Genomic DNA, 27721 nt, shown 5'->3' with positions numbered 1-27721 from the left:
ACCAAACCGTTTAAGAAACAGAATTTAAAATTTTTATTTTTTTAACTGATAACCAAGAAAAGGTGCTGCTACAACCTAAAATGAGGTTTTCACCTAAGATGATAATACAGATGGCGCTTGTGATGACGTCACAAAGGTTGGTCTTATGAATGTTGGCGAAGATACCGATCCAGGTGAAGATGACGGTGCCATAGCCCTGCTGACGGGAAATTTTTAGACCCAGCAGGTATTTAGCCTGTACAGTCAAGATGGTGAAAGAGGCTCCTGTGGCGAAACCATCGAGCATCGGGGCTGAAAGGAAGACCGAGACAAAACCAAGCCGGAACACTGCCATGATGACCTGGTGACGAGGGGAAGAAAAAATAAAACTGTTTCTGTTGTGAAAGTGTAGTGACACGGTCCCACAACAGGGGGCGCAAATGAACGGTCAATAGATGAGCCAAAAAAGTAACAATTTAATGTTGTGAAGGTGCACAACGAATATACAGACAATCTCAGAATCTGATAACAGTCAATCCACAAAGGTGACGTGTGGGCAGGCTCGAGGATAGAAGACGTCTGTCCTGAGAAGAGCCGGAACCACACGATTTCCGCTGCCACCGAACCTGGTGAATACTGGAGCCGCCAAGTCCCGAATTCCCAGGTGATCACCGTCCCCGACTGTCGGATCTGGTACTGCTGGCGAAGAGCAAAGACATTCAAGTGTGGGTGTGTGTACACTCCGTAACAACAACGGTGGGAATGCCACCTCCACCTCTAATACACACTCGTGCAGCGTCTGTGTAACCACTTATCTGATGGGAAGTAGGACGAAACAGTCGCGACCCACGCCGGTCCTCTGGTTAGACAGCTGCAACACAATAGCTCTTGGAATCAATCAATACAGGCAGAGAAAGTTACCTCCATAGAAGTACGATATCTCGGCGATGAGGTGGAGATGACGTCTGGGTTTTATGGAGTGAGATGATGAAGAATGAGTGACAGCTGTCAGGAAATAATGAGTGACAGCTGTCACTCCCGGCTGTGTCCGTGGCGGCAGCGCCCTCTCGTGCCTGAAGCCCGCACTTCAGGCAGGGCGCCCTCTGGTGGTGGGCCAGCAGTACCTCCTCTTCTGGCGGCCCACACAACAGGACCCCCCCTCAACGGGCGCCTCCTGGCACCCGACCAGGCTTATCAGGGTGTCGACGGTAGAAATCGGCCAGGAGGGTCGGATCCAGGATGAAGCTCCTCTTCACCCAGGAGCGTTCTTCGGGTCCATACCCCTCCCAGTCCACCAGATATTGGAACCCCCGGCCCATTCGACGGACGTCCAGGAGCCGGCGCACTGTCCAAGCCGGCTCCCCGTCAATGATCCGGGCAGGAGGCGGCGCCGGACCGGGAGCACAGAGGGGTGAGGTGTGGTACAGTTTGATTCTGGAGATGTGGAACACCGGGTGGATCCGCAGTGAAGCTGGGAGCTGGAGCTTCACTGCGGCAGGGCTAAGGACCTTGAGGATGCGAAATGGTCCGATGAACCTGTCCATCAGTTTCGGTGACTGTACCTGAAGGGGGATGTCCTTCGTCGACAACCACACCTCCTGCCCGGGCTGGTATGCAGGGGCCGGGGACTGCCGGCGGTCTGCATGGGTCTTGGCCCTCGTCTGGGCCTTCAACAAGGCAGAACGGGCGGTGCGCCACACCCGACGGCACCTCCGAAGGTGGTCCCGGACCGAGGGCACACCGACCTCTCCCTCCACCACGGGAAATAATGGGGGCTGGTACCGCAAACACACCTCAAATGGGGAGAGGCCGGTAGCAGAAGACACCTGGCTGTTATGCGCATACTCGATCCAGGCCAGGTGGTTGCTCCAGGCCGTCGGGTGCGCGGATGTCACACAGCGAAGGGTCTGTTCCAGCTCCTGGTTGGCCCGCTCTGCCTGTCCGTTCGTCTGTGGATGGTACCCGGACGAGAGGCTCACGGTGGCCCCCAGTTCCCTGCAGAAACTCCTCCAGACGTGAGAGGAAAACTGGGGACCACGATCCGAGACTACGTCAGTGGGGATCCCATGCAGACGGACGACGTGGTGGACCAGGAGGTCCGTTGTCTCCTGGGCCGTAGGGAGCTTCAAGAGGGCCACGAAGTGGGCCGCCTTGGAGAATCGGTCCACTATCGTGAGGATGGTGGTGTTGCCCTGGGACGGTGGGAGACCCGTGACAAAATCCAGGCCGATGTGGGACCAGGGGCGATGAGGCACAGGAAGCGGTTGGAGCAGACCTTGGGACTTCCTGTGGTCAGCCTTGCCCCTGGCACAGGTGGTGCAGGCCTGGATGTACTCCCGGACGTCGGCCTCCATAGACGCCCACCAGAAGCGCTGCCGGACAACTGCCACGGTCCTTCGCACCCCCGGATGACAGGCGAGCTTGGAACCGTGACAGAAGTCAAGGACCACAGCCCTGGCCTCTGGTGGGACGTATAGTTTGTTTCTTGGTCCAGTTCCCGGGTCCGGGCTTCATGCCAGGGCCTCCCGGACGATCTTCTCCACGTCCCAGGTGAGGGTGGCCACGATAGTGGACTCAGGCAGGATGGGCTCCGGTGGATCCGACAGTGCAGTTTTGACCTCCTCTTCATGTACCCGGGACAAGGCATCCGACCTCTGGTTCTTGGTCCTGGGGCGATAGGTGATCCGGAAGTCAAAACGCCCGAAGAACAGTGACCAGCGGGCTTGCCTGGGGTTCAGCTGCTTGGCGGTCCTGATATACTCCAGGTTCCGATGATCAGTGAAAACCGTGAACGGCACAGACGCTCCCTCCAACAGGTGTCTCCACTCCTCAAGAGCCTCTTTCACCGCAAGGAGTTCTCGATTGCTGACGTCATAGTTCCGTTCAGCCGGGGTCAACCTGCGGGAAAAGTAGGCACACGGGTGAAGAACCTTATCGGCCTCTCCGCTCTGGGATAGCACGGCTCCTATCCCTGAGTCAGAGGCGTCCACTTCAACCACGAACTGGCGGCTAGGGTCGGGCTGCACCAAAACTGGCGCAGTAGAGAACCGTCGTTTCAACTCCTTGAACGCGGCTTCGCACCAATCCGACCAGGTGAAGGGGACTTTTGGAGAGGTCAGGGCTGTCAGGGGGCTAACTACCTGACTGTAGCCCTTAATGAACTTCCTATAGAAATGAGCGAAGCCGAGGAACTGTTGCAGCTTCCTACGGCTTGTTGGTTGGGGCCAATCTCTCACTGCCGCAACCTTGGCCGGATCAGGGGCGACGGAGTTAGAGGAGATGATAAACCCCAGGAAGGACAAAGACATGCGGTGAAACTCGCACTTCTCGCCCTTCACAACCAGTCGGTTCTCTAACAACCGCTGCAGGACCTGACGTACATGCTGGACATGGGTCTCAGGATCCGGAGAAAAGATGAGAATATCGTCCAGATATACAAAGACGAATCGGTGCAGGAAGTCCCGCAAGACATCGTTAACCAAGGCTTGGAACGTCGCGGGGGCATTGGTGAGGCCGAACGGCATGACCAGGTACTCAAAGTGACCTAACGGGGTGTTAAATGCCGTCTTCCATTCGTCTCCCTTCCGGATCCGAACCAGGTGATACGCATTTCTAAGATCCAGCTTAGTAAAGATTTTGGCTCCATGCAGGGGGGTGAACACGGAATCCAACAATGGCAACGGGTATCGGTTGCGAACCGTAATCTCATTCAGCCCCCTGTAATCAATGCATGGACGGAGTCCGCCATCTTTCTTGCCCACAAAAAAGAAACCTGCACCCATCGGGGAGGTGGAGTTCCGGATCAGCCCGGCAGCTAATGAGTCCCGGATGTAGGTCTCCATTGATTCGCGCTCAGGTCGTGAGAGGTTGTACAGCCTGCTGGACGGGAACTCAACGCCTGGAACCAAATCAATGGCACAATCGTACGGACGGTGCGGGGGAAGGGTGAGTGCCAGATCCTTGCTGAAGACGTCAGCAAGATCGTGGTACTCAACCGACACTGCCGTCAGATTGGGAGGGACTTTGACCTCCTCCTTAGCATGTAAACCGGGAGGAACCGAGGATCCTAAACACACCCGATGGCAGGTTTCGCTCCACTGAACCACTACCCCAGACAGCCAGTCAATCCGGGGATTGTGTTTCAACATCCATGGGAAGCCCAAAATCACGCGGGAGGTAGAAGGAGTTACAAAAAACTCAATCTCCTCCCGATGGTTTCCAGACACCACCAGAGTTACTGGTTGTGTCTTGTGTGTGATTAAAGGGAGGAGGGTGCCATCTAGTGCCCGCACCTGCAATGGCGAAGGAAGCGCCACCAGAGGGAGCCCTACCTCCCTTGCCCATCTGCTGTCTAGCAAATTCCCTTCTGACCCCGTGTCCACCAGTGCTGGGGCTTGAAGGTTAAATCCCCGCTTAGGATTGTAACTGGGAGTTGTGTGGCAATATGTGTGTGTCCCACATGAATGTTATGACCCCCCCTTAGCCCAGTCTCTAAGGGCGGTTGTTGTCGTTGTGGCCGTTTGGGGCAGTTTTTCTGTATGTGCTCCTTTGAGCTGCAGAGAAAACACTCCCCGCGGACCAGCCTCCTCATTCTGTCATCTGTTCTCGGTTTGGCCCTGTGCGTTTCTCTAGCAACGTCAGCAGGGGGAGCTGTTGCCCCACGGAGCGCTGCGGCTGTGGAGTGTGGGGAGGGCGGCCCCTTTTCGAACCTGGAAGGGAGAGGGATGGCGCGTACCCAGCCACGTCCTTCGCCTCGCTCCCGACGGCATTCCTCCAACCAATTGTCTAACCGTATAACGAGATCGATAAGCCCATCTAAATCCCGCGGTTCTTCCTTAGCTACCAGATGCTCCTTCAGGACCGATGACAGTCCGTTTATGAAGGCGGCGCGGAGCGCAACGTCATTCCAGCCGGACCTCGCAGCCGCGATGTGGAAGTCGACTGCATATTCGGCTGCGCGCCGGCGCCCCTGTCGCATTGACAGCAGCATTGTTGAAGCGGTCTCTCCTCTGTTAGGGTGATCAAACACTGTTCTGAACTCCCCCACAAACCCAGTGTATGCTGATAACAACCGTGAGTTCTGTTCCCAGAGCGCCGTAGCCCAGGCGCGTGCCTTACCCCGAAGCAAGTTAATAACATAAGCCACCTTGCTGGCGTCAGACGCGTACATCACGGGTCGTTGTGCAAAGACGAACGAACACTGCATCAGAAAGTCCGCGCACGTCTCCACACAACCCCCGTACGGCTCTGGGGGACTTATGTATGCTTCAGGAGATGGTGGGGGGGTTCGTTGAACGACCAGTGGAATGTTAATATCTGGCTCACCGAGCACCCCTCCTGCAGACGCCTGTGCACCCTGCTCTTGCATTGGCTGTCCAACAGATGGGTGACGCCCCTCGGGATCCATGACGCTGGCCGAGATATCCTGTTGTGAAAGTGTAGTGACACGGACCCACAACAGGGGGCGCAAATGAACGGTCAATAGATGAGCCAAAAAAGTAACAATTTAATGTTGTGAAGGTGCACAACGAATATACAGACAATCTCAGAATCTGATAACAGTCAATCCACAAAGGTGACGTGTGGGCAGGCTCGAGGATAGAAGACGTCTGTCCTGAGAAGACCCGGAACCACACGATTTCCGCCGCCACCGAACCTGGTGAATACTGGAGCCGCCAAGTCCCAAATTCCCAGGTGATCACCGTCCCCGACTGTCGGATCTGGTACTGCTGGCGAAGAGCAAAGACAGTCAAGTGTGGGTGTGTGTACACCCCGTAACAACAACGGTGGGAATGCCACCTCCACCTCTAATACACACTCGTGCAGCGTCTGTGTAACCACTTATCTGATGGGAAGTAGGACGAAACAGTCGCGACCCACGCCGGTCCTCTGGTTAGACAGCTGCAACACAATAGCTCTTGGAATCAATCAATACAGGCAGAGAAAGTTACCTCCATAGAAGTACGATATCTCGGCGATGAGGTGGAGATGACGTCTGGGTTTTATGGAGTGAGATGATGAAGAATGAGTGACAGCTGTCAGGAAATAATGAGTGACAGCTGTCACTCCCGGCTGTGTCCGTGGTGGCAGCGCCCTCTCGTGCCTGAAGCCCGCACTTCAGGCAGGGCACCCTCTGGTGGTGGGCCAGCAGTACCTCCTCTTCTGGCGGCCCACACAACAGTTTCGCTCGGTTTAACTGGAAACAATTTTGAAAATGGGGTCTTTTGTGCAAAATTGAACATCAGTGCTGACGTAAGTGAATGTATCTACACGTTTGACATTTTCACAAGTTACAGATACATTTTTAATGGCTGAGACCAGGAAGCCAGTGTATGATCTAAAACACATTAAAAAGTCACCAAACCCACCATAACACAAAAACAATAAATGCTATTATCTTCTAACTCGCTAAATTAAAAAGGCATATAATGAGGGTAAACTTCGATGTATCAGATTAACTGAAACTTTGTATTGAATATTTTATATCCCATAGACCTGTCTGCCACCTGCTGGAATGTTACTGGATGCTGGATTGATGATGAATTAGGCGCAGGTGTGGTTGTCAGTGAGAAAAACTGATTGTTTCCACCCAGAAATATACAGATTCAAAGACGTAAACCATTATTTTCTCATTCTTTGTTGTACTTTATGGTCTGTGTCACATCAATGAAGACAAGAAGTCTCATCCAGGTGGACTCCTCTGAATCCTAAAATCCCACTTCTGTCCACTACCTCTGTCCACTATTCAACATTTTGTTTCAAGCAGTAGAGCTGTGACAAAGTGAAGTGAAAACAACATTTCTGTCTCATTCATTACCTGGTAGATACCAGCAAGAAATGTGAGAGCGGCGGCCACGGTGATGGCGTAACAGTCCTTCCCACAATGGAGGCCCATCAGCGCCACATAGTCCACTTTGCCATCAGAGTAGTTTGAGAGTGCCGTGGTGTTAGAAACATCAGATGGTGTGACGTCCTCATTGAGGTCAAAACCCGCCAGGTATAGCTCCCTGATCACCACCTGTAGGTACATGATCAAAGAACTTATTTTGTCCGCCAGGTACGTAATAAAATCATTGGCGTTTATTTATTTGTCTGTCTGTTAGCAGGATTATATCAAAACTACTTCATGGATTATCACCAAATTTTCACCACAAATACATATTAGGCCATGAAAGACGCCACTAAATTTTGGAGGTGATCCAGATCAGAATCCGGATTCTGGATCAAGCTTTCTCTTTATATAGGCTTTGAAGGATTACGTCAGAACTACTTCATGGATTCTCATCAAATTTGCACCACAGATAGATATTAGGCCATGGAAGACTACATTAAATTTTGGAGGTGATCCAGATCCGGATTCTGGATCAAGATTTCACTTTATGTAGTCTTTGAAGGATTACTTCAAAACTACTTAATGGATTCTCACCAGATTTTCACCACAGATAGATATTAGGACATGGAAGACTTCACTGAATTTTGAAGGTGATCTGGATCCGAATCCAGATCCGGATTCTGGATCAAGTTTTCAGTTTATGTAGGCTTTGAAGGATTACTTCAAAACTACTTCACGGATTCTCACCAGATTTGCACCACAGATAGATATTAGGGCATGGAAGACTCCATTTAATTTTGGAGGTGATCTGGATCCGGATTGGCGGATGTCAGAAATCTCTGTTTTCTCTTGTTTTATATATATATATAGATAGATAGATAGATAGATAGATAGATAGATAGATAGATAGATAGATAGATAGATAGATAGATAGATAGATAGATAGATAGATAGATAGATAGATAGATAGATAGATAGATAGATAGATAGATAGATAGATAGATAGATAGATAGATAGATTGATTGATTGATTGATTGATTTTTCATTGCATGTACAAATTCAAGATTTGACATTCCTAGGTCCAGTATAAGAAAATACAGCTGCAATATTGTAAGAAGTAGTGTCAGAATTTTGACTGAGGGTAGCAACCTAGGCTGCCAGGCATATTCATGTATAGCACAAAGATATTATGAACGTCATCAAGGTTTCACACTCATCTGTTGGTTTGCCAGAACAATTTGTCAAAAACTAATGAAATGATTATCTGTTGCAATCTTGGGGATAACCAAGATGTATGCAATTTATATTATTGGTATTATATTATTATATTATATTATTATTAAGTACTACTATGTGCACAGATCAAACTTTGGGCACATGTTTGTCGGTAGCAGGCTTTATGCTAGTGGTTGGGTGAAAAGTGCTTTATGCCTATGGACAATCTATTCCTCTTCTATCAAGGAGTTTACTGGATGCAGGAAATTTCAGCATCAACTGACACGTGTGGCAAAGAGAAATCCAGATGAAATATATTCCTACTATCCTGGCTTGCAGGAATTCCCCATTGGCTGACCTGGGACTGCTTTGGTCTTATGAGCAAGAAGTCTGATGTTCAAAACCCACCAGAAACAACAAAGATATATCAATTGGTTACACATGCAGAAGGCATTCACGCCATATTATCAAGGATCACGTGAAAGTGTCAAATCAATGTGATCACAGTACAACAGGACCAACCATTCCCCACACATAATATAATTTTTCTTCATCATTAATTAATTCTAAATGCTTTGTTGTATTTTGAGTCAATGCCTTGGGTATGAGATTCATGGCTTTTGTTGGTGAGCATTGTTGCTTTTCACATTTCTTTTCAAGGTTATCATTAATCAGATAAATATGGTATGATCTGTGCTTTCCCTGTGCTTACCTGGCCGACCATGAGGCTCATGAGGCTGAAGATCCCCACAGAAACATGTTTGGATGTCCCCATGAGGAAGTAGATTATGTTGGCGTAAAATGAAGTGTATAGGCCGTAGATGGGCGGCACTCCAGCCAGCAGGCAGTAGGCAATGGCCTGAGGTACTAGAATGATCCCCACAATTAGTCCCGACATCACGTCGCCCCAAACATACTCTCGGAACTTGTATTTAGGCAGCCAGCGCACAACAGGGAAAAACCCAGTTAGTGTGGCTTGGACTCTGGGTACAGAACAAGTTACACCCCGTTTCAGTCTGGATTTGAGCGTTGAAACTGTCGGTCGTCGCTGGTGGACCTGCCGTTCCAAGAGCGATAGAGGAACTGGTGTGATTTCTGTAGCCCTGGTGACCTCCTCCATGGCTTTGGGGAGGATGAGGGGGCAAAATGTGGGATAAGCAGAGAGAGGTGGAGGCTAAAACAGTCAGCTGTACTCCTGGGAACTCACTATCAACAAAAAAGAACACTGGAGGAGACATACAGAAAAGACAAAAAACAGTCAGTGTTCCATGTAGTATGAGAAGGTGGAAACTTTTGAAATTGGACCTAGACCATATCAGAATTCTTCTACTGCACAAGACTTCTAGAATGTACAAAACTGATGGACGGTTCCAGAAATATTGTTCATATTTATATACTTTTTATACATTCCTGAGAAATTAAGACAAACTACAGCCCAAAAAACAATTTTCGTAGTTGCTAGGCAGTTCAGACAACATCTTAGCCTTGTTCCTATGAAGAACCACACAGCACCCTTCAAGGAATGGAATTCAGTCTTCTGGCTTTGTGGCACCTTCTCATATTACGCAAACAGATTTTTTTTTTATCTTTTTGTTCATAGAATAATAATAATAATAGATTTTTGATAATTATAGGTCATTAGTTAATTATTGGCTAGCACTGCATTTATATTACTACATAGCTAGCTCAGCTGAGCTCATGGTTTACCTGTTAGACAACAGTGGCTATACCACGTCAATTTACAGAATCTGTTAGACCACATAAACAGTTCTAAATACATATATATTGTAGTTTTGTAGTCAGCTAAACAAAAACAGAAACACTTTAATGTTATGGAAATTGCTGGTGTCTTGTCTTTGTGGTGTATTCAATTGAATATAGGTTGAAGAGGATTTGCAATCATTGTATTCTGTTTTTTATTACTTTTACACAACGTCCCAACTTCACCGAATTGGGGTTGTAATCTGAGGGATTTGCCTCTGATATGAGTGAGTAAATAAAAAATGATGTACTTTTCAGTAAGAAAATCCAATATGCGTCACGGTTTCCTCGCTCTTTTTTCACCTGGGACACAGATGATGAATCAGAGCTGAAACCCAGCATTTGATCTGTCACGTTTAGTTCATAGTTCTTTTTAAACCTAGCCGTGTGTATTTCCATTAAAAGCCTGCATCATTGGAACAGGCGGAGCCAAATGTGAATGTTACAGTTTGCAGAACTTGAGGACAGAAATGTTGAATATAATCAGTAAGAATTCACCATGCAGAAAAACATAAAGAAGCTGTTATAGTTATTTCTCTGTAATTACTGCAGGGTTTGACACGCAGCGTTTACTGTCATAAATAAATCCATGTGATGTTAATGTTTGCATGCAGACTAATAATGGCCATTAGTCATGTGATGAGCTGCTTCTTAACCGTGTCTCAGGAACCTTCAAACTCTCCACATGAAGGTTCATCAGAGGCATGAGCTCCCAGAATTCCTCACAACACTCACTGACCAACAGGACAAAGGTTCAGTAAACATCTCTCATTGTGCAGTTTTACAGCGTTACTTCCCGTCTCATTCATTTGGTGTTTGATAGAGATTTTCCTTTCTTTCTGTCATTGTTTCAATCCCCAATGACATGAATACATTTAAAAGAAAGACACTTTTCCTACCCTTGAGCAAAACAGATAAACCTGACAGGTCACAGGTCAAGGATTTTGCAAAGGTGGGGGATAGGGTGGGGGTGGATTTGTGAACGAGACTCGTAGCACTTCCCTAGGAGGGTCTGAGGGGATACTCCCCCCCCCCCCCAAAAAAAAAAAAAATTTTTAGATGCCATATTTCACCACAAAATACAACCACAGACAAAAGATACTTTATAACCTGTTTTATTATTTATTCATTTGAATTTGTATTTTACAATCTTGAATGTAATGTTATGACGTTATGATGACAAGTAACAGAAAACTTTGGAAATGTCTGTGGCTAAAAAAGCGAACACCTTTGCTGAATCACAGTCTGCTATAAATATATGGAGCTGAGTCACTTGTTGCTGAATAGAAGGTTTATTTGGTCCATGAAAGACCGTGAATACTTATGCACACGTGATTTATTAATTTGTTATGTTTTTTTTTTTTAATAAATTTGCAAATATCTCAAAAAAGCTTTTTCATAATGTCATTATGGGGTATTGTGTGTAGAATTATGAGCAAAAATGAATTTCTTCCATTTTGGAATAAAGCTATAACATAACAAAATGTGGAAAAAGTGAAGCACTGTGAATACTTTCTGAATGCACGGTATATGTGTCAATCCTGCGATAAACTGGCGGCCTGTCCAGGTGACCTAATGACCGCTGGGATAGGTTCCAGGCCCAGGTGACCCTTAACTGAAATAAGGCAATATAGGAATGTGTAGATTATAAGAGGAAAAAAAATCAGTTTTACTTTTGGAGAACTAATGAAAGCATCTCCAACTTTTAAATAAGTTATTTATATTTAAGATTAGTTATTTATAAGTTTATAAGAGCTTCAGTTTAAATGAGCTTACTCTTCTTTTAAACTCAGTCAAATAGGTTTAAACCCCAATTGTAAAAGCTCTTAAAGTCTTCCTTGACATACAATAACTAACAATTAATAAACAACTATTTCTATATTTCTATACCCACTTATTCCAATCAAGGGTCACACTGTGAGGTTGCTGAAGCCTAAACCAGCAGTAAAAATGTTATTGTTGTAAAAATTAAAAATTGTTAATATTATTGTTGTTATTCATTTTCAAATATATATATATATATATATATATATATATATATATATATATATATATATATTTAAAAGAATTCAATAAAATGTAGTTTCTTCAGTATCTGAAATACTCTTCCAGGAGTATAAAAAATTAAAATTATTCAATGCACACTGATATATTTATTTAATATCATCAAATTTGATGAGCTATATATCCAGTTAGTATTTGGCATTTTTCCCCACGATACTAAATACAAATAATTTGATCTATTATCAAAATTGGCAACAATTATTGATTTACTAATTAATTCAATGATTTCAGCACTTTAAATAAATAAATAAATAAAACTTTCCAAAACTAACTGTGCTACCAGAAATCTACAGCAGCTTTCTTCTGCTTGAAAATGTCACACCCTGTGTATTAAACTCAGTAGCACACTCTCACCTGAAGAGTCTGGGTTTAAATCTGGGCTGCCTTAGTTCTTCTCTGATGACATGTGAGCAGTCAGATGGCAGCAGACCTGAGTGTGATCTCTGCTCCATAAACAGCACGATAAGAAGAGCCCTTTGCTCAGCCTCGACCGCTTTCCTATTGGATCACCAAAAATAGGTGTGGCTCTTCATTTCATTTGCATATTAATGTGTGTGTGTGTGTGTGTGTGTGTGTGTAGAGCGGAGCTGCTCTGGGTAAGAGGTGAAAACAAGGCCATTTTTTACTACAAAAATAACAAAATAAGCTTCACCTCAGGCACAAACACTCTGATGTGCTTCCATTATCTGAATGTGTGCACCGGGCTCTTGTCTTTGATCAAATTATCCTTTTATAGACTTGCAAGTTGCAACAATACAAGTTTTATAAAGCTGCTACATTCATTGCTTATTGTATTGCACAGTGTCTCTGTGTGATGTCTTTTGATTTGGACTTGGGCCTCATGGAAGAACTGCTCGTACTTACACATTTGTTGCTCGTACTTACACATTTGTTGCTCGTACTAACAGATTTGCTGTTCGTACTTACACATTTGTTGCTCGTACTAACAGATTTGTTGTTCGTACTTACAGATTTGTTGCTCGTACTTACAGATTTGCTGTTCGTACTTACACATTTGTTGCTCGTACTAACAGATTTGTTGTTCGTACTTACAGATTTGTTGCTCGTACTTACAGATTTGTTGCTCGTATCAACAGATTTGTTGCACATTTGTTGCATGTACTTATAGATTTGTTGCTCGTATCAACAGATTTGTTGCACATTTGTTGCATGTACTTATAGATTTGTTGCACGTACTAACAGATTTGTTGCTCGTACTAACAGATTTGTTGCTCGTACTTACACATTTGTTCCTCGCACTAACCGATTTTTAAGGGGGACCATTCTCCCTATTGACGTATCCCTTAATCCCAGAGTGCCAGAGTCGCTGCAGGCAAACAACATATAAAGAATCAACATGATGACAATTGTAAATGAATATTATACTACAAAATGTAATTTTTTTTAATGCTTTTCATCACGTTAATAAGAGACTGTTGCATGATACCCTGAAAACTTGCTAAAACAATTATGGGTGATTCTTTAACTACGGGCACTATTGGCCTTGTAAATGTAATTTCCACCACACCATTGCCTTACAATATAAAGCGCCTTGGGGCAACTGTTTGTTGTGATTTGGCGCTATATACATGTGCTCTGATGTCACTGTTTATCTCCATAGGAACTACCCAAACAGTCTTTCATACAAACTGTTTAAGGGACATTACAGTGTTGTGGTGGAAATTACGGCAATAGTGTGGGACAACTACATTTGTTTAAAAAAATCACAACAGTTGTATGACATTGAATACCCCAATTATGTTTTGATTATTTTACTGATATTTATTCAGAGATATTTTAAAACATTAGAAAAAACGTTTCTTTACCATTCATTTTTATCATTGAAGATCAAAAGTCTGGGTGTGGGACAAGCACAAAACGGCAATATTTGCATATAATGATGCTGAAAAAAGGTGAAAAAGTCATCATAGACTACTAGAACAAATTTCTTAACACACTTTCATTGTAAAGATAACTATAAAAGTGTGAAATTTCCCCTTTTTTCTGTTTTTCATACAATATGATCACACACATTTGTTGCTCGTATTAACAGATTTGTTGCACATTTGTTGCACGTACTTATAGATTTGTTGCTCGTACTAACACATTTGTTGCTCGTACTAACACATTTGTTGCTCGTACTAACAGATTTGTTGCTCGTATACTTACACATTTGTTCCTCACACTAACACATTTGTTTCTCGTACTAAAAGATTTGTTGCTCGTACTAACACATTTGTTGCTCGTATTAACAGATTTGTTGCACATTTGTTGCACGTACGTAGAGATTTGTTGCTCGTACTAACAGATTTGTTGCTTGTACTTACAGATTTGTTGCTCGTACTAACAGATTTGTTGCTCGTATACTTACACATTTGTTCCTCGCACTTACACATTTTTTGCTCGTACTTACAGATTTGTTGCTCGTACTTACACATTTGTTCCTTGCACTAACACAGTTGTTGCTTGTACTAACATATTTGTTGCTCGTACTTACACATTTGTTGCTCGTACTTACACATTTGTTCCTCGCACTAACACATTTGTTGCTCATATTAACAGATTTGTTGCACATTTGTTGCACGTACTTAGAGATTTGTTGCACGTACTAACAGATTTGTTGCACGTACTTACACATTTGTTCCTCACACTAACACATTTGTTTCTTGTACTAACATATTTGTTGCTCGTACTAACACATTTGTTGCTCGTACTTACACATTTGTTCCTCGCACTAACACATTTGTTGCTCGTACTAACAGATTTGTTGCTCGTACTTACACATTTGTTGCCTATACTAACAGAGTTGTTGCTCATACTTAGATTTGTTGCTCGTACTTACGCATTTGTTGCTTGTACTAACAGATTTGTTGCTCGTACTTACACATTTGTTGCTCGTACTTACACATTTGTTCCTTGCACTAACACATTTGTTGCTCGTACTTACACATTTGTTGCTCATATTAACATTTGTTGCTCGTACTTACACATTTGTTGCTCGTACTAACAGATTTGTTGTTCGTACTAACACATTTGTTGCTAGTACTAACACATTTTGCTCATACTAACACATTTGTTGCTCGTACTAACACATTTGTTGCTTGTACTAATAGATTTGTTGCTTGTACTAACAGATTTGTTGCTCGTACTTACACATTTGTTGCTCGTACTTACACACTTGTTACTAGTACTAACACATTTGTTGCTAGTACTAACACATTTGTTGCTCGTACTTACACATTTGTAGCTCGTACTTACACATTTGTTGCTCGTACTTACACATTTGTTGCTCGTACTTACACATTTGTTGCACGTACTAACAGATTTGTTGCTCGTACTAACAGATTTGTTGCTCGTACTTACACATTTGTTCCTCGCACTAACACATTTGTTGCTCGTACTACCACGTTTGTTGCTCGTACTTACACATTTGTTCCTCACACTTACACATTTGTTGCTTGTACTAACAGATTTGTTGCTCGTACTAACACATTTGTTACTACTACTAACACATTTGTTGCTAGTACTAACACATTTGTTGCTTGTACTTACACATTTGTAGCTTGTACTTACACATTTGTTCCTCGCACTAACAGATTTGTTGCTCGTACTTACACATTTGTTGCACGTACTAACAGATTTGTTGCTCGTACTAACAGATTTGTTGCTCGTAATAACACATTTGTTGCTAGTACTAACACATTTGTTGCACGTACTAACAGATTTGTTGCTCGTACTACCACGTTTGTTGCTCGTACTAACATTTGTTGCTCGTACTAACACATTTGTTGCTCGTACTAACACATTTGTTGCTCGTACTACCACGTTTGTTGCTCATACTAACACATTTGTTGCTCGTACTACCACGTTTTTTGCTCATACCAACACATTTGTTGCTTGTACTTACACATTTGTAGCTTGTACTTACACATTTGTTCCTCGCACTAACAGATTTGTTGCTCGTACTTACACATTTGTTGCACGTACTAACAGATTTGTTGCTCGTACTAACAGATTTGTTGCTCGTAATAACACATTTGTTGCTAGTACTAACAGATTTGTTGCTCGTACTTACACATTTGTTGCTCGTACTTACACATTTGTTCCTTGCACTAACACATTTGTTGCTCGTACTTACACATTTGTTGCTCATACTAACAGATTTGTTGCTCATACTAACAGATTTGTTGCTCGTACTTACACATTTGTTGCTCGTACTAACAGATTTGTTGCTCGTACTAACACATTTGTTGCTAGTACTAACACATTTTGCTCATACTAACACATTTGTTGCTCGTACTAACACATTTGTTGCTCGTACTACCACGTTTGTTGCTCGTACTTACACATTTGTTCCTCACACTTACACATTTGTTGCTTGTACTAACAGATTTGTTGCTCGTACTAACACATTTGTTGCTTGTACTAACACATTTGTTGCTCGTACTTACATATTTGTTGCTCGTACTTACACATTTGTTCCTCGCACTAACAGATTTGTTGCTCGTACTAACACATTTGTTGCTACTACTAACACATTTGTTGCTAGTACTAACACATTTGTTGCTTGTACTTACACATTTGTAGCTTGTATTTACACATTTGTTCCTCGCACTAACAGATTTGTTGCTCGTACTTACACATTTGTTGCACGTACTAACAGATTTGTTGCTCGTACTAACAGATTTGTTGCTCGTAATAACACATTTGTTGCTAGTACTAACACATTTGTTGCACGTACTAACAGATTTGTTGCTCGTACTACCACGTTTGTTGCTCGTACTAACATTTGTTGCTCGTACTAACACATTTGTTGCTCGTACTACCACGTTTGTTGCTCGTACTAATACATTTGTAGCTCGTACTTACACATTTGTTGCTTGTACTAACACATTTGTTGCTCGTACTAACACATTTGTTGCTCGTACTACCACGTTTGTTGCTCGTACTACCACGTTTGTTGCTCATACTAACACATTTGTTGCTCGTACTATCACGTTTGTTGCTCATACCAACACATTTGTTGCTTGTACTTACACATTTGTAGCTTGTACTTACACATTTGTTCCTCGCACTAACAGATTTGTTGCTCGTACTTACACATTTGTTGCACGTACTAACAGATTTGTTGCTCGTACTAACAGATTTGTTGCTCGTAATAACACATTTGTTGCTAGTACTAACACATTTGTTGCTCGTACTTACACATTTGTTGCTCATACTAACAGATTTGTTGCTCATACTAACAGATTTGTTGCTCGTACTTACACATTTGTTGCTCGTACTAACAGATTTGTTGCTCGTACTAACACATTTGTTGCTAGTACTAACACATTTTGCTCATACTAACACATTTGTTGCTCGTACTAACACATTTGTTGCTTGTACTAATAGATTTGTTGCTTGTACTAACAGATTTGTTGCTCGTACTTACACACTTGTTCCTCACACTTACACATTTGTTGCTTGTACTAACAGATTTGTTGCTCGTACTAACACATTTGTTGCTCGTACTTACACATTTGTTACTAGTACTAACACATTTGTTGCTAGTACTAACACATTCGTTGCTCGTACTTACACATTTGTAGCTCGTACTTACACATTTGTTCCTCGCACTAACAGATTTGTTGCTCGTACTTACACATTTGTTGCACGTACTAACAGATTTGTTGCTCGTACTAACAGATTTGTTGCTCGTACTAACAGATTTGTTGCTCGTACTTACACATTTGTTCCTCGCACTAACACATTTGTTGCTCGTACTACCACGTTTGTTGCTCGTACTTACACATTTGTTCCTCACACTTACACATTTGTTGCTTGTACTAACAGATTTGTTGCTCGTACTAACACATTTGTTGCTTGTACTAACACATTTGTTGCTCGTACTTACATATTTGTTGCTCGTACTTACACATTTGTTCCTCGCACTAACAGATTTGTTGCTCGTACTAACACATTTGTTACTACTACTAACACATTTGTTGCTAGTACTAACACATTTGTTGCTTGTACTTACACATTTGTAGCTTGTACTTACACATTTGTTCCTCGCACTAACAGATTTGTTGCTCGTACTTACACATTTGTTGCACGTACTAACAGATTTGTTGCTCGTACTAACAGATTTGTTGCTCGTAATAACACATTTGTTGCTAGTACTAACACATTTGTTGCACGTACTAACAGATTTGTTGCTCGTACTACCACGTTTGTTGCTCGTACTAACATTTGTTGCTCGTACTAACACATTTGTTGCTCGTACTACCACGTTTGTTGCTCGTACTAATACATTTGTAGCTCGTACTTACACATTTGTTGCTTGTACTAACACATTTGTTGCTCGTACTAACACATTTGTTGCTCGTACTACCACGTTTGTTGCTCGTACTACCACGTTTGTTGCTCATACTAACACATTTGTTGCTCGTACTACCACGTTTGTTGCTCATACCAACACATTTGTTGCTTGTACTTACACATTTCTAGCTTGTACTTACACATTTGTTCCTCGCACTAACAGATTTGTTGCTCGTACTTACACATTTGTTGCACGTACTAACAGATTTGTTGCTCGTACTAACAGATTTGTTGCTCGTAATAACACATTTGTTGCTAGTACTAACACATTTGTTGCACGTACTAACAGATTTGTTGCTCGTACTACCACGTTTGTTGCTCGTACTAACATTTGTTGCTCGTACTAACACATTTGTTGCTCGTACTACCACGTTTGTTGCTTGTACTAATACATTTGTAGCTCGTACTTACACATTTGTTGCTTGTACTAACACATTTGTTGCTCGTACTAACACATTTGTTGCTCGTACTACCACGTTTGTTGCTCTGTTGCTCGTACTACCACGTTTGTTGCTCATACTAACACATTTGTTGCTCGTACTACCACGTTTGTTGCTCATACCAACACAATTGTTGCTTGTACTAACACAGTGACGACGATCCTGAAATGTGTGGATTTAATGGATTTACTGTGGATTTAACTTAGTGCAGCTGACGAGATGGAGAAATCTGTGGGACTGCTCACAGAATTTTCAGTTTGGCATGAAGACGCTGTTGCAACGGTAAGCTTCGACGAGCCGACCACACCCTTTCACAACGATGTGTTGACCAAATTACTTACAGAAAAATAGACCTTGCAAATGATGGAAAAGGACTAGAATGGGAACAACCACCTTGTGTCTGATGATTTGCACACGTTCATGTTGTATTATGGTTGCAAATATCGCGACCGTAAAATCCAGCGTGAACGCCTGCAAATCACCAGACACAACAGGATTATTCCCTAAATACGAGGGCTGTCAATAAAGTATAGGTCCTTTTTATTTTTTTCAAAAACTATATGGATTTCATTCATATGTTTTTACGTCAGACATGCTTGAACCCTCGTGCGCATGTGTGAGTTTTTCCACGCCTGTCGGTGACGTCATTCGCCTGTGAGCACTCCTTGTGGGAGGAGTCGTCCAGCCCCTCTTCGGAATTCCTTTGTCTGAGAAGTTGCGGAGAGACTGGCGCTTTTTTGATCAAAATTTTTTCTAAACCTGTGAGGCACATCGAAGTGGACACGGTTCAAAAAATTAAGCTGGTTTTCGGTGAAAATTTTAACGGCTGATGAGAGATTTTGAGGTGATACTGTCGCTTTAAGGACTTCCCACAGAGCGGGATGTCGTGCAGCGCTCCCAGGCGCTGTCGTCAGCCTGTTTCAAGCTGAAAACCTCCACATTTCAGGCTCTATTGATGCAGGACGTCGTGAGAGAACAGAGAAGTTTCAGAAGAAGTCGGTTTCAGCATTTTATCCGGATATTCCACTGTTAAAGGAGATTTTTTAATGAAAGACGTGCGGATGGGTCCGTGCGGATGGGTCCGCACGTCGGGACGCAGCCGGCGCGGTGCGGCGGCACAGGAAAAACACCTCCGTGTTGATAACCATTTGTAAAATCCAGGAGGCTTTTGATGGTTTTCAGTGGAGTGAGTATCTGAGAAATTGTTTAACAGTTGGGCATGTTCCAACTTGTCCTTAAGGCTTCCAACAGAGCTGAAACTGACTTCTTCTGAAACTTCTCTGTTCTCTCACGACGTCCTGGATCAATAGAGCCTGAAATGTGGAGGTTTTCAGCTTGAAACAGGCTGACGACGGCGCCTGGGAGCGCTGTGCGATGTCCCACTCCCTGGGAAGTCCTTAAAGCGACAGTATCACCTCAAAATCTCTCATCAGCCGTTAAAATTTTCACCGAAAACCAGCTTAATTTTTCGAACCGTGTCCACTTCGATGTGCCTCACAGGTTTAGAAAAAATTTTGATCAACAAAGCGCCAGTCTCTCAGCAACTTCTCAGACAAAGGAATTCCGACGAGGGGCTGGACGACTCCTCCCACAAGGAGTGCTCACAGGCGAATGACGTCACCGACAGGCGTGGAAAAACTCACGCATGCGCACGAGGGTTCAAGCATGTCTGACGTAAAAACATATGAATGAAATCCATATAGTTTTTGAAAAAAATAAAAAGGACCTATACTTTATTGACAGACCTCGTATATCATAAGACTGGCTGGTCACAAAGGTTAATGCATAGATGGTTTGGAAATTAGCCTTACAAGCTCATTTATGAGCCAATAATGTGTTCCGCTCATTCGTGTTCATTGGGTAATATCAGGCTGCTGCACACTGTGACCTTATTTTTTATCTTATCAGTGATTATCGGCACACTGACAACATAGTAGCTGCAGCACGAAGCTTCCAGCCCCTCATGTTTTGAAACGAGACAAATAAACTGTCCACAGTTAATTCTAATGTGACTCCAACATTAAACAAATACTGAAGTAACTTATAGTGAATATTGTCAAAAATGAGAAGAAATACAAAGTTTCAGGTTTATGCTCTTCCCTACATGTATTTAAATATACACAAAAACACTTTCAAATCCACTTTTAGCATTTTTTTATTTGACTTAAAGAAAAAATCGAGTCAACAAAATCAGTTAAAGATCAATCCTTGCGGTCAGTGCACAAGTCCTGGAATTTTGCATTGTGGTAAAAAAAAAGATCTGAATAAAAGCTGCACAGGTGTCTGATTATTGCAGTAAGTGTCACTTGCAGACTGGTTGTCACAGGAAATGCATGACTGACACGTTTAATGAAGATCAGTCTGCAAGTTTCTGGCAAAACTGTCCTGAGCCATGAAATCTGGAAGCAGTGGGAGAATAAATGGGGTTTACATGCGCGACATATAAGTGGGTCTTTGTGCGTGCTCATGGTGCAGTGTGTAGGTGAGACTGCATTCAATTAGGCTTCATGTGCCACAGGACCCAGTTTCCAGCCAACCAGGAGAGGAGGACAGAGGTCATGTGCTTGGATCTGCCTGTGTGTTGCATATCTTCAAGACTTATGATAGATTTTTAATTTAAGTTTGATGGAAAATGATTGTTAGGTCAGAAAAGAGGTGATTCAAATTTGGTGGTTATGGAGATCTGCTGCAGTATGTTTTCTTTAACCTCTTTAAGATTCCTGGACAGTTTTCCTTTTATCAATAACTAGTTAATAGTAACTGTGGGCATGAAGACAATAAGGATGATGTCAAGCTGAACTTTGACCCCAGTGACCTTGACCTTCACTCAATTGATTGACCTCACCGGTGCAATTCTGGTGTCCACCTAAATGTGCACCACATTTTGTCCAAATCAGGTTGAAAACCAAATTCTTTGAGGGCCGTTTCAGGGCAATCCTTCACTAAGAGCTTTGACAGAAATCAGCAGGCAGGTCTTTGAGGAGTAAACCAACAAACAGACAGGCACATATGACCTTTGCCTAAAAACTGACCTGTAGAAAATTTGACCTTGCTGAGCAATTCCAGAACCCACCTCCTCCTGGTAAGTCCCTTTGGCTGTTCCCTTGGGGTCATCATTTGGGGTCACCACAGCAGATCCAAGGTGGGTCTGTATGTTGATTTGGCACAAGTTTTACACCGGATGACCTTCCTGATGCAACTCCACATTACATGGAGAAATGTGGCAGAGGTGGGGTTTGAATCGGGAACCTTCCGCACTGAAACCAAGTGCACTATCCACTCCAAATTGGCATCCAAGTTTAACCTTCAACCCAATGACCTTGACACCAATGTTTGATCTTTGGCAAATTGGACATCACCTGTGAAAATCCAGAATTCACCTCCGACTTTGTGCTATGTGGTGGAAATCAGAGTGGAAATCTGAGTGATTTTGACCTTTGACCCTAATGACCTTGACCTCAAAGACTGACCTGTTGTAAAGTTAACCTCACCTGGGCAATTCCACAACAAACCTACATATATCTGCCAAGTTTGGTGGGCATCAACATGGGGTGGGGATCTAAATTTATGACCTTTGACTGCAATGACCTTGAACTTTGCACAAATAAACCCCCTAAGAACAATTCTTGGGTTAAGTCATCAACATATTAAATTTGGTGAAAATCAGCCAAAGGATCTGCGAGGAACAGAAGAACAAAAACAGACAAAAGCTCTAATTATAGTGTGATGTCATAAAGATCCACAGATACCTGAATATAAAAATGTTGTTTATGACTGTGTGATAGTGTCAGCAGAGGATTAGTTCACTGCCCCTTTAACGCAGCAGGGTCCGTCTGCTTCACCCTTCATTCATCAGATCAGCACAACTGTTTCTCTTCTGTTCTGCAAAACCAAAAAAAAAAAACGACGACTCACAGAGAGAGGCGGTGCAGCAGTGATGTGATCCAGAAGACATGTCATCCATTCCTCCGTGACCAGCGCCTCCACATCAGGCTCCAGTTTTCCTCTGGACCTCCATCCACACACCGCCTCCATCACACTTCCGCATGTAAAGCATGGCAGCATTCTCTTCCCGCACGCTGATTGGAGCTGAGCAGAGAGGGAGGAGAGAGAGGCAGAAAGAGGAAGGACACAGGGTGGTTACCATGGTAACTTCAGTCCCCAGCTGGCATGTGTGCAGATAGAGTAGTTCAGGCGTCACGTGGACTGTGAGCCCGTTGTGTGTTTGACCTATAGTTTTATGGTCCAACACAAAAGGCTGAAAAGTTCTCTTTATTTTTATGTTCTGTTTTTGGACTTTTTATTCTTGTGGCATGGTTGCTATTGGAGACAGCATAAAGGTGGCACTGGGGTCAAGATCACTTTGTTCTGATTTTATATCCTTGGTTCAAATGCATTCTGTCATATTTGCTTATTTATTACAGAGATCAAAGCTTTCGGGAATTAACTGATTCCCTGGGCCCAGTGTTGCAGACCGAACGGTCCCCCCCTAAAAATTGGTCTGCCATGCCTTCACTGCGCATGCATCATTTCTGACCACAGCAGCTCGTCTGAGACAGCTAGTCTCTTCCCCCAAAGTGATCAAATGGATTAATGGGATTATTAACCATCAGATGACAAGGTAACGTCTCTTAAATCATTCTAAAGTCAGTTTTAAGCAGAAACGAGGCAAATGACCAATGCGCAGTGAACGCATCAGCTAGCAACTGGTGTAGCCGCAGCGCTCTGATCGCTTCTTTTATGATGAAAATAACGCTGAATTTATGTGGAAATGATTGTTGTACAAAAACTTCAGATATCTGTCGCTGAGATAGATGATGACTGCTGTACAGTTTAAAGCAGTGTGATAATCCGTGAACCGCGTCTGATGACACGTGCAGTGAAGGCAGGGCGAACCGATTTTTAAGGGGGACCATTCTCCCTATTGACGTATCCCTTAATCCCAGAGTGCCAGAGTCGCTGCAGGCAAACAACATATAAAGAATCAACATGATGACAATTGTAAATGAATATTATACTACAAAATGTAATTTTTTTAATGCTTTTCATCACGTTAATAAGAGACTGTTGCATGATACCCTGAAAACTTGCTAAAACAATTATGGGTGATTCTTTAACTACGGGCACTATTGGCCTTGTAAATGTAATTTCCACCACACCATTGCATTACAATATAAAGCACCTTGGGGCAACTGTTTGTTGTGATTTGCCGCTATATACATGTGCTCTGATGTCACTGTTTATCTCCATAGGAACTACCCAAACAGTCTTTCATACAAACTGTTTAAAGGGACATTACAGTGTTGTGGTGGAAATTACGGCAATAGTGTGGGACAACTACATTTTGTTTAAAAAAAATCACAACAGTTGTATGACATTGAATACCCCAATTATGTTTTGATTATTTTACTGATATTTTATTCAGAGATATTTTAAAACATTAGAAAAAAAGTTTCTTTACCATTCATTTTTATCATTGAAGATCAAAAGTCTGGGTGTGGGACAAGCACAAAACGGCAATATTTGCATATAATGATGCTGAAAAAAGGTGAAAAAGTCATCATAGACTACTACAACAAATTTCTTAACACACTTTCATTGTAAAGATAACTATAAAAGTGTGAAATTTCCCCTTTTTTCTGTTTTTCATACAATATGATCAAAGGACATAATAAGTGCCCGTAGTCTAAGAATCACCCTCCTTATAACAAATAATCCGTGTCTGCTGCGTTTAATCTGCGTGGAATTTAATAAACGGAAACCGAATTTCAGACATATATATATTAATCTGGAACAAAGAGGACAAACAGTGTTGTAAAGAACAATAATCAAGACGTTAAAGAGCAAACTACACTTTCCCCCAGAACGACATGATCAGGAAGCGAGTGTAGCTCACAGCAGCTCCCACTGAAAATAACCAACAACCACCGTCTCTAAACCCAGAGAATATATTCATGAGAGTTTTAGGCACAATATAAAAATAGTTTTATGTTGCGATGTTAATGGTGTTGTCCGAGTGCAGCGGTTAAAGTGCAGCCCGATCAGAGTGTCTCTGCAGTTCTCAATGTTACTGAGATCTCGCAGCGCAGCGACCTCTCCGGGGTTTTGCGGGATTTGAAATGTCAATAGGGCGAATTTGGTCGACGACACCGATTTCGTAAAGCAGTCTAATCTTTTTTAGTCAAATAGACTCACTTCGTTGACTACTTTTTTGACGTTAGTTGTTGGAAAGGACTCAGTCGGCTAAAGTTTTGTGTTAAGTGACTAAAGTTTTTAGCCTGGTACAGAGGAGGCTAACCTTATTTTAGTCAACATCATTTCAGTACCTTACCTAAAACAATTGCAGCTGTACATACCACCACTTCATGGAACACTCAAGAGCACCCCTACGTTGCTCATATTGCTCCAAAAGGAGAGTTTCCTCTGCCTATGGCCATGCTTGTAGCAGACAACTGTCATGATGTGTTTGTGTCAGTTCTCACATTAGCCACTGGGTGTCGCTGTTACGCTGAGCAGTGTTGTGCGTACAAAGAAGCTTAACGGAAGTCCTATAATAAGTGTGTAGAACAGGAGTGGTGGCCAAGTTCGGTCCTCGAGAGCTACCTTCCTGACACTCTTAATTGTCTCCCTGCTCCAACACACCTGAATCCAATGAAAGGCTCATTAAAAGTCTGCTAACAAGTCTCTGAATCAATCTGCTAATGAGTCTTTCATTGGATTCAGGTGTGTTGGAGCAGGGAGACAACTAAGAGTGTCAGGAAGGTAGCTCTCGAGGACCGAACTTGGCCACCCCTGGTGTAGAAGAAGGACTGCTAGGCTAAGAGCTAAGCATGTCATTCTGCAGTTTTTATAACTCAGTGTTGCATGGAGCCACGAGTTTACTAATGGATCCAGTACCCCTGTAGCCATTGTAGCGGATGCACGTTGTGTGGAACTATTTTTCTGCATTATTTACGGCAATATGAATTTGTCGTCTACTCACAAAACAAAACATTTTAAAGATAAAAATACAGTAATTTTCTGAGGAATAAAAACACAACACCCCTTGTCTGGGGAGCAATATGAGCGGCTCAGGTGATCCTTCCGCCATCCTCAACTCACTGGATCCGCTTACATTGCTCAACAGACGAGGGATGTTTTGTCATTGTATGTGTCTGTAAAGCTTAGTAAAGCCAGTTAACAAAACAGCAACCAGCCCAGAAGTAAACAAAGCTCTTGCGCATTGGAGCATTTTTTGGCAACAGCACTCGTAAAACCATTATGCCTGTGAAAAGCGTTGACTAACGTAAAGCCGTTGATGTGAAATGGTGATTAGACGGATAATGTTGGGCAACTAACTGTAGTCCTAAGTTTGGTAGACTTAAAGATTAGGCTGCTTTATGAAACCGGGCCCAGGTGTTATTTATTTATGTATTTTAATTATTTATATGTATATGTCGTGGACATGAACGAGCAAAGCTCTTCAGCATCTCAACATGTCATTTCGGTACTTCAGACTTTTTTCAGTAAATGCTTCTGGAGAGCATTAGCATGGCTAAAAATCTTCAGCTTCACCCCCCTCCCCCCAACTACACCCCTCTTAATCCCCTGCCACTTTAACCATTTTTAATGTAGATGTGAATTCACATTCAAACCTTTCAGCTACTTCACGTAGGGCTGCACAATATGGACAAACTTTCAGGTGTTCTTTTTAAGAAAAACCTCCTTTACACCACTCCATCGGGAAGCTGTATTTTATATTTTTAATTGTATTTATACCAAGTTGTAGAGATTTGCTATCATTTTGAGTTTCAAGAAGATAATTTTCGAAATTAGAAAACAGCTGTTTACTCATCAATATAACTAAGAGTCCATGGTTCAGACGATGTGTTCAGATTCAAATCTGGCTCAAACTGTTGTGTTGGGGGGTGTGGCTGGATATTTTGGTGTTCTTTTCTTTTCTTTGCTCTTCAGGTGGCATGGAAACTGATTTGTCTGTGGAGAAGGTGCTGGCTGAAGAGTCCTCACCCTCATCAACATCATGTGTAGCACCTGTGACGGGTGCTCACATGCAACCTTAAAGACTTTCAGCTGAAGCAGATAATTGGATGGCGTTCTGCATTTAAGTCATGTGTGATTCAAGCAGAACTGCCGGGAACTCGACCTTGTGATGTATTTGACACATCGAGCCCGTGAAGCAAGGAAGGGTGAGGACACTTGCTGTCAGCACACATTAAAGGTAATTAAGTGTTTGACTAATTGTTGATAGTAACTTGGTGTTTTGTTACACAGTATACTTGAATTGTGATGAGAATTGTGCAGTTTGCTTCTCACTGCTGTGGCGTGCGGATAAGTGATCCTCCACCTGTTATGAGAAGCTGCTCATTTGCATAAAGTTAAAAAAGATACAGACCTGAATGTGTTGCTGATAGCGTGTGTCTTTTGAAAGATATTGTTGTAACTGCTGACTTACCTCACCTCTTCTTTGCTTCACAGAGAGTCGGTTTGTCGTGTCCACCTGGGGGGTGTTTGGCGGTGGTAGTGAGTCCAGGAGCGCCAGGCTTTGATCCTTGCGGGCGCTGGAGAGCGTGCCAACAGTCACTCCACCAGAAGGACGCTATTTTTGTTTTTACACTTTTTATGCACAGCGGGTGTAATAAATATATTGTTTTTGGAACCGCTTTTCTGGTTATTTGTAGCGCTGGGTTCTGTCTGACGCAGGTCCGCTCCTCAACCCGCGTCGACACATAACACAAACATTTTTCTTCTTCTACAAAGGTGGATTAGAACTTTTTGTGGAACACAGCGCCAAGGGATCTAGCAGTCAATATGTGTCACCAGTTTCAAAATGGCTCTTTTCAACCACACGTGACATGTCAATCATCTGGGTGGAACCTGGGGCGTCCAATCAGGTTTCAGGGGAGTACAGTGCAATCCAGCTACACCCATGCCAGGAAGTGTTCAACATTTGACATTTCCTGTTTCACTGTGGACTCAAAATTTAGCACTTCCTGTTTCAGTCTCAACTTGCCAGTGAATTCCCGTGGGATCCCACAAGATCCCACGAGATCTTGTTTATTGTCAAAC

At 43.0% G+C, this 27721-nt stretch overlaps 1 protein-coding gene across 2 annotated transcripts in view; it reads right to left on the bottom strand.

Moving 5' to 3' along the window:
* Positions 1-22797, bottom strand: part of slc26a1 (solute carrier family 26 member 1) — a 31577-nt gene extending 8780 nt beyond the window's left edge. The window contains exons 1-4 of one of the 2 annotated variants that reach the window (XM_034192723.1): positions 22571-22797; positions 8740-9252; positions 6797-6997; positions 94-340 (exon numbers count right to left, since the gene is read on the bottom strand). In XM_034192723.1, coding sequence (XP_034048614.1) covers positions 94-340; positions 6797-6997; positions 8740-9147 — 856 coding nt within the window. In that variant the 5' untranslated portion in view covers positions 9148-9252; positions 22571-22797. Of the gene's footprint in view, positions 1-93; positions 341-6796; positions 6998-8739; positions 9253-12206; positions 12360-22570 lie in introns of those variants that run through there. The other variant, XM_034192724.1, reaches the window with a different exon arrangement.
* Between the last annotated feature and the right edge of the window lie 4924 nt (positions 22798-27721).

The sequence above is a fragment of the Thalassophryne amazonica genome, chromosome 17 (assembly GCF_902500255.1).
Source record: "Thalassophryne amazonica chromosome 17, fThaAma1.1, whole genome shotgun sequence".
Taxonomy (NCBI): Eukaryota; Metazoa; Chordata; class Actinopteri; order Batrachoidiformes; family Batrachoididae; genus Thalassophryne; species Thalassophryne amazonica.
Note: the sequence above shows the minus strand (reverse complement) of the source record. Positions and strands in the feature narration are given on the sequence as shown.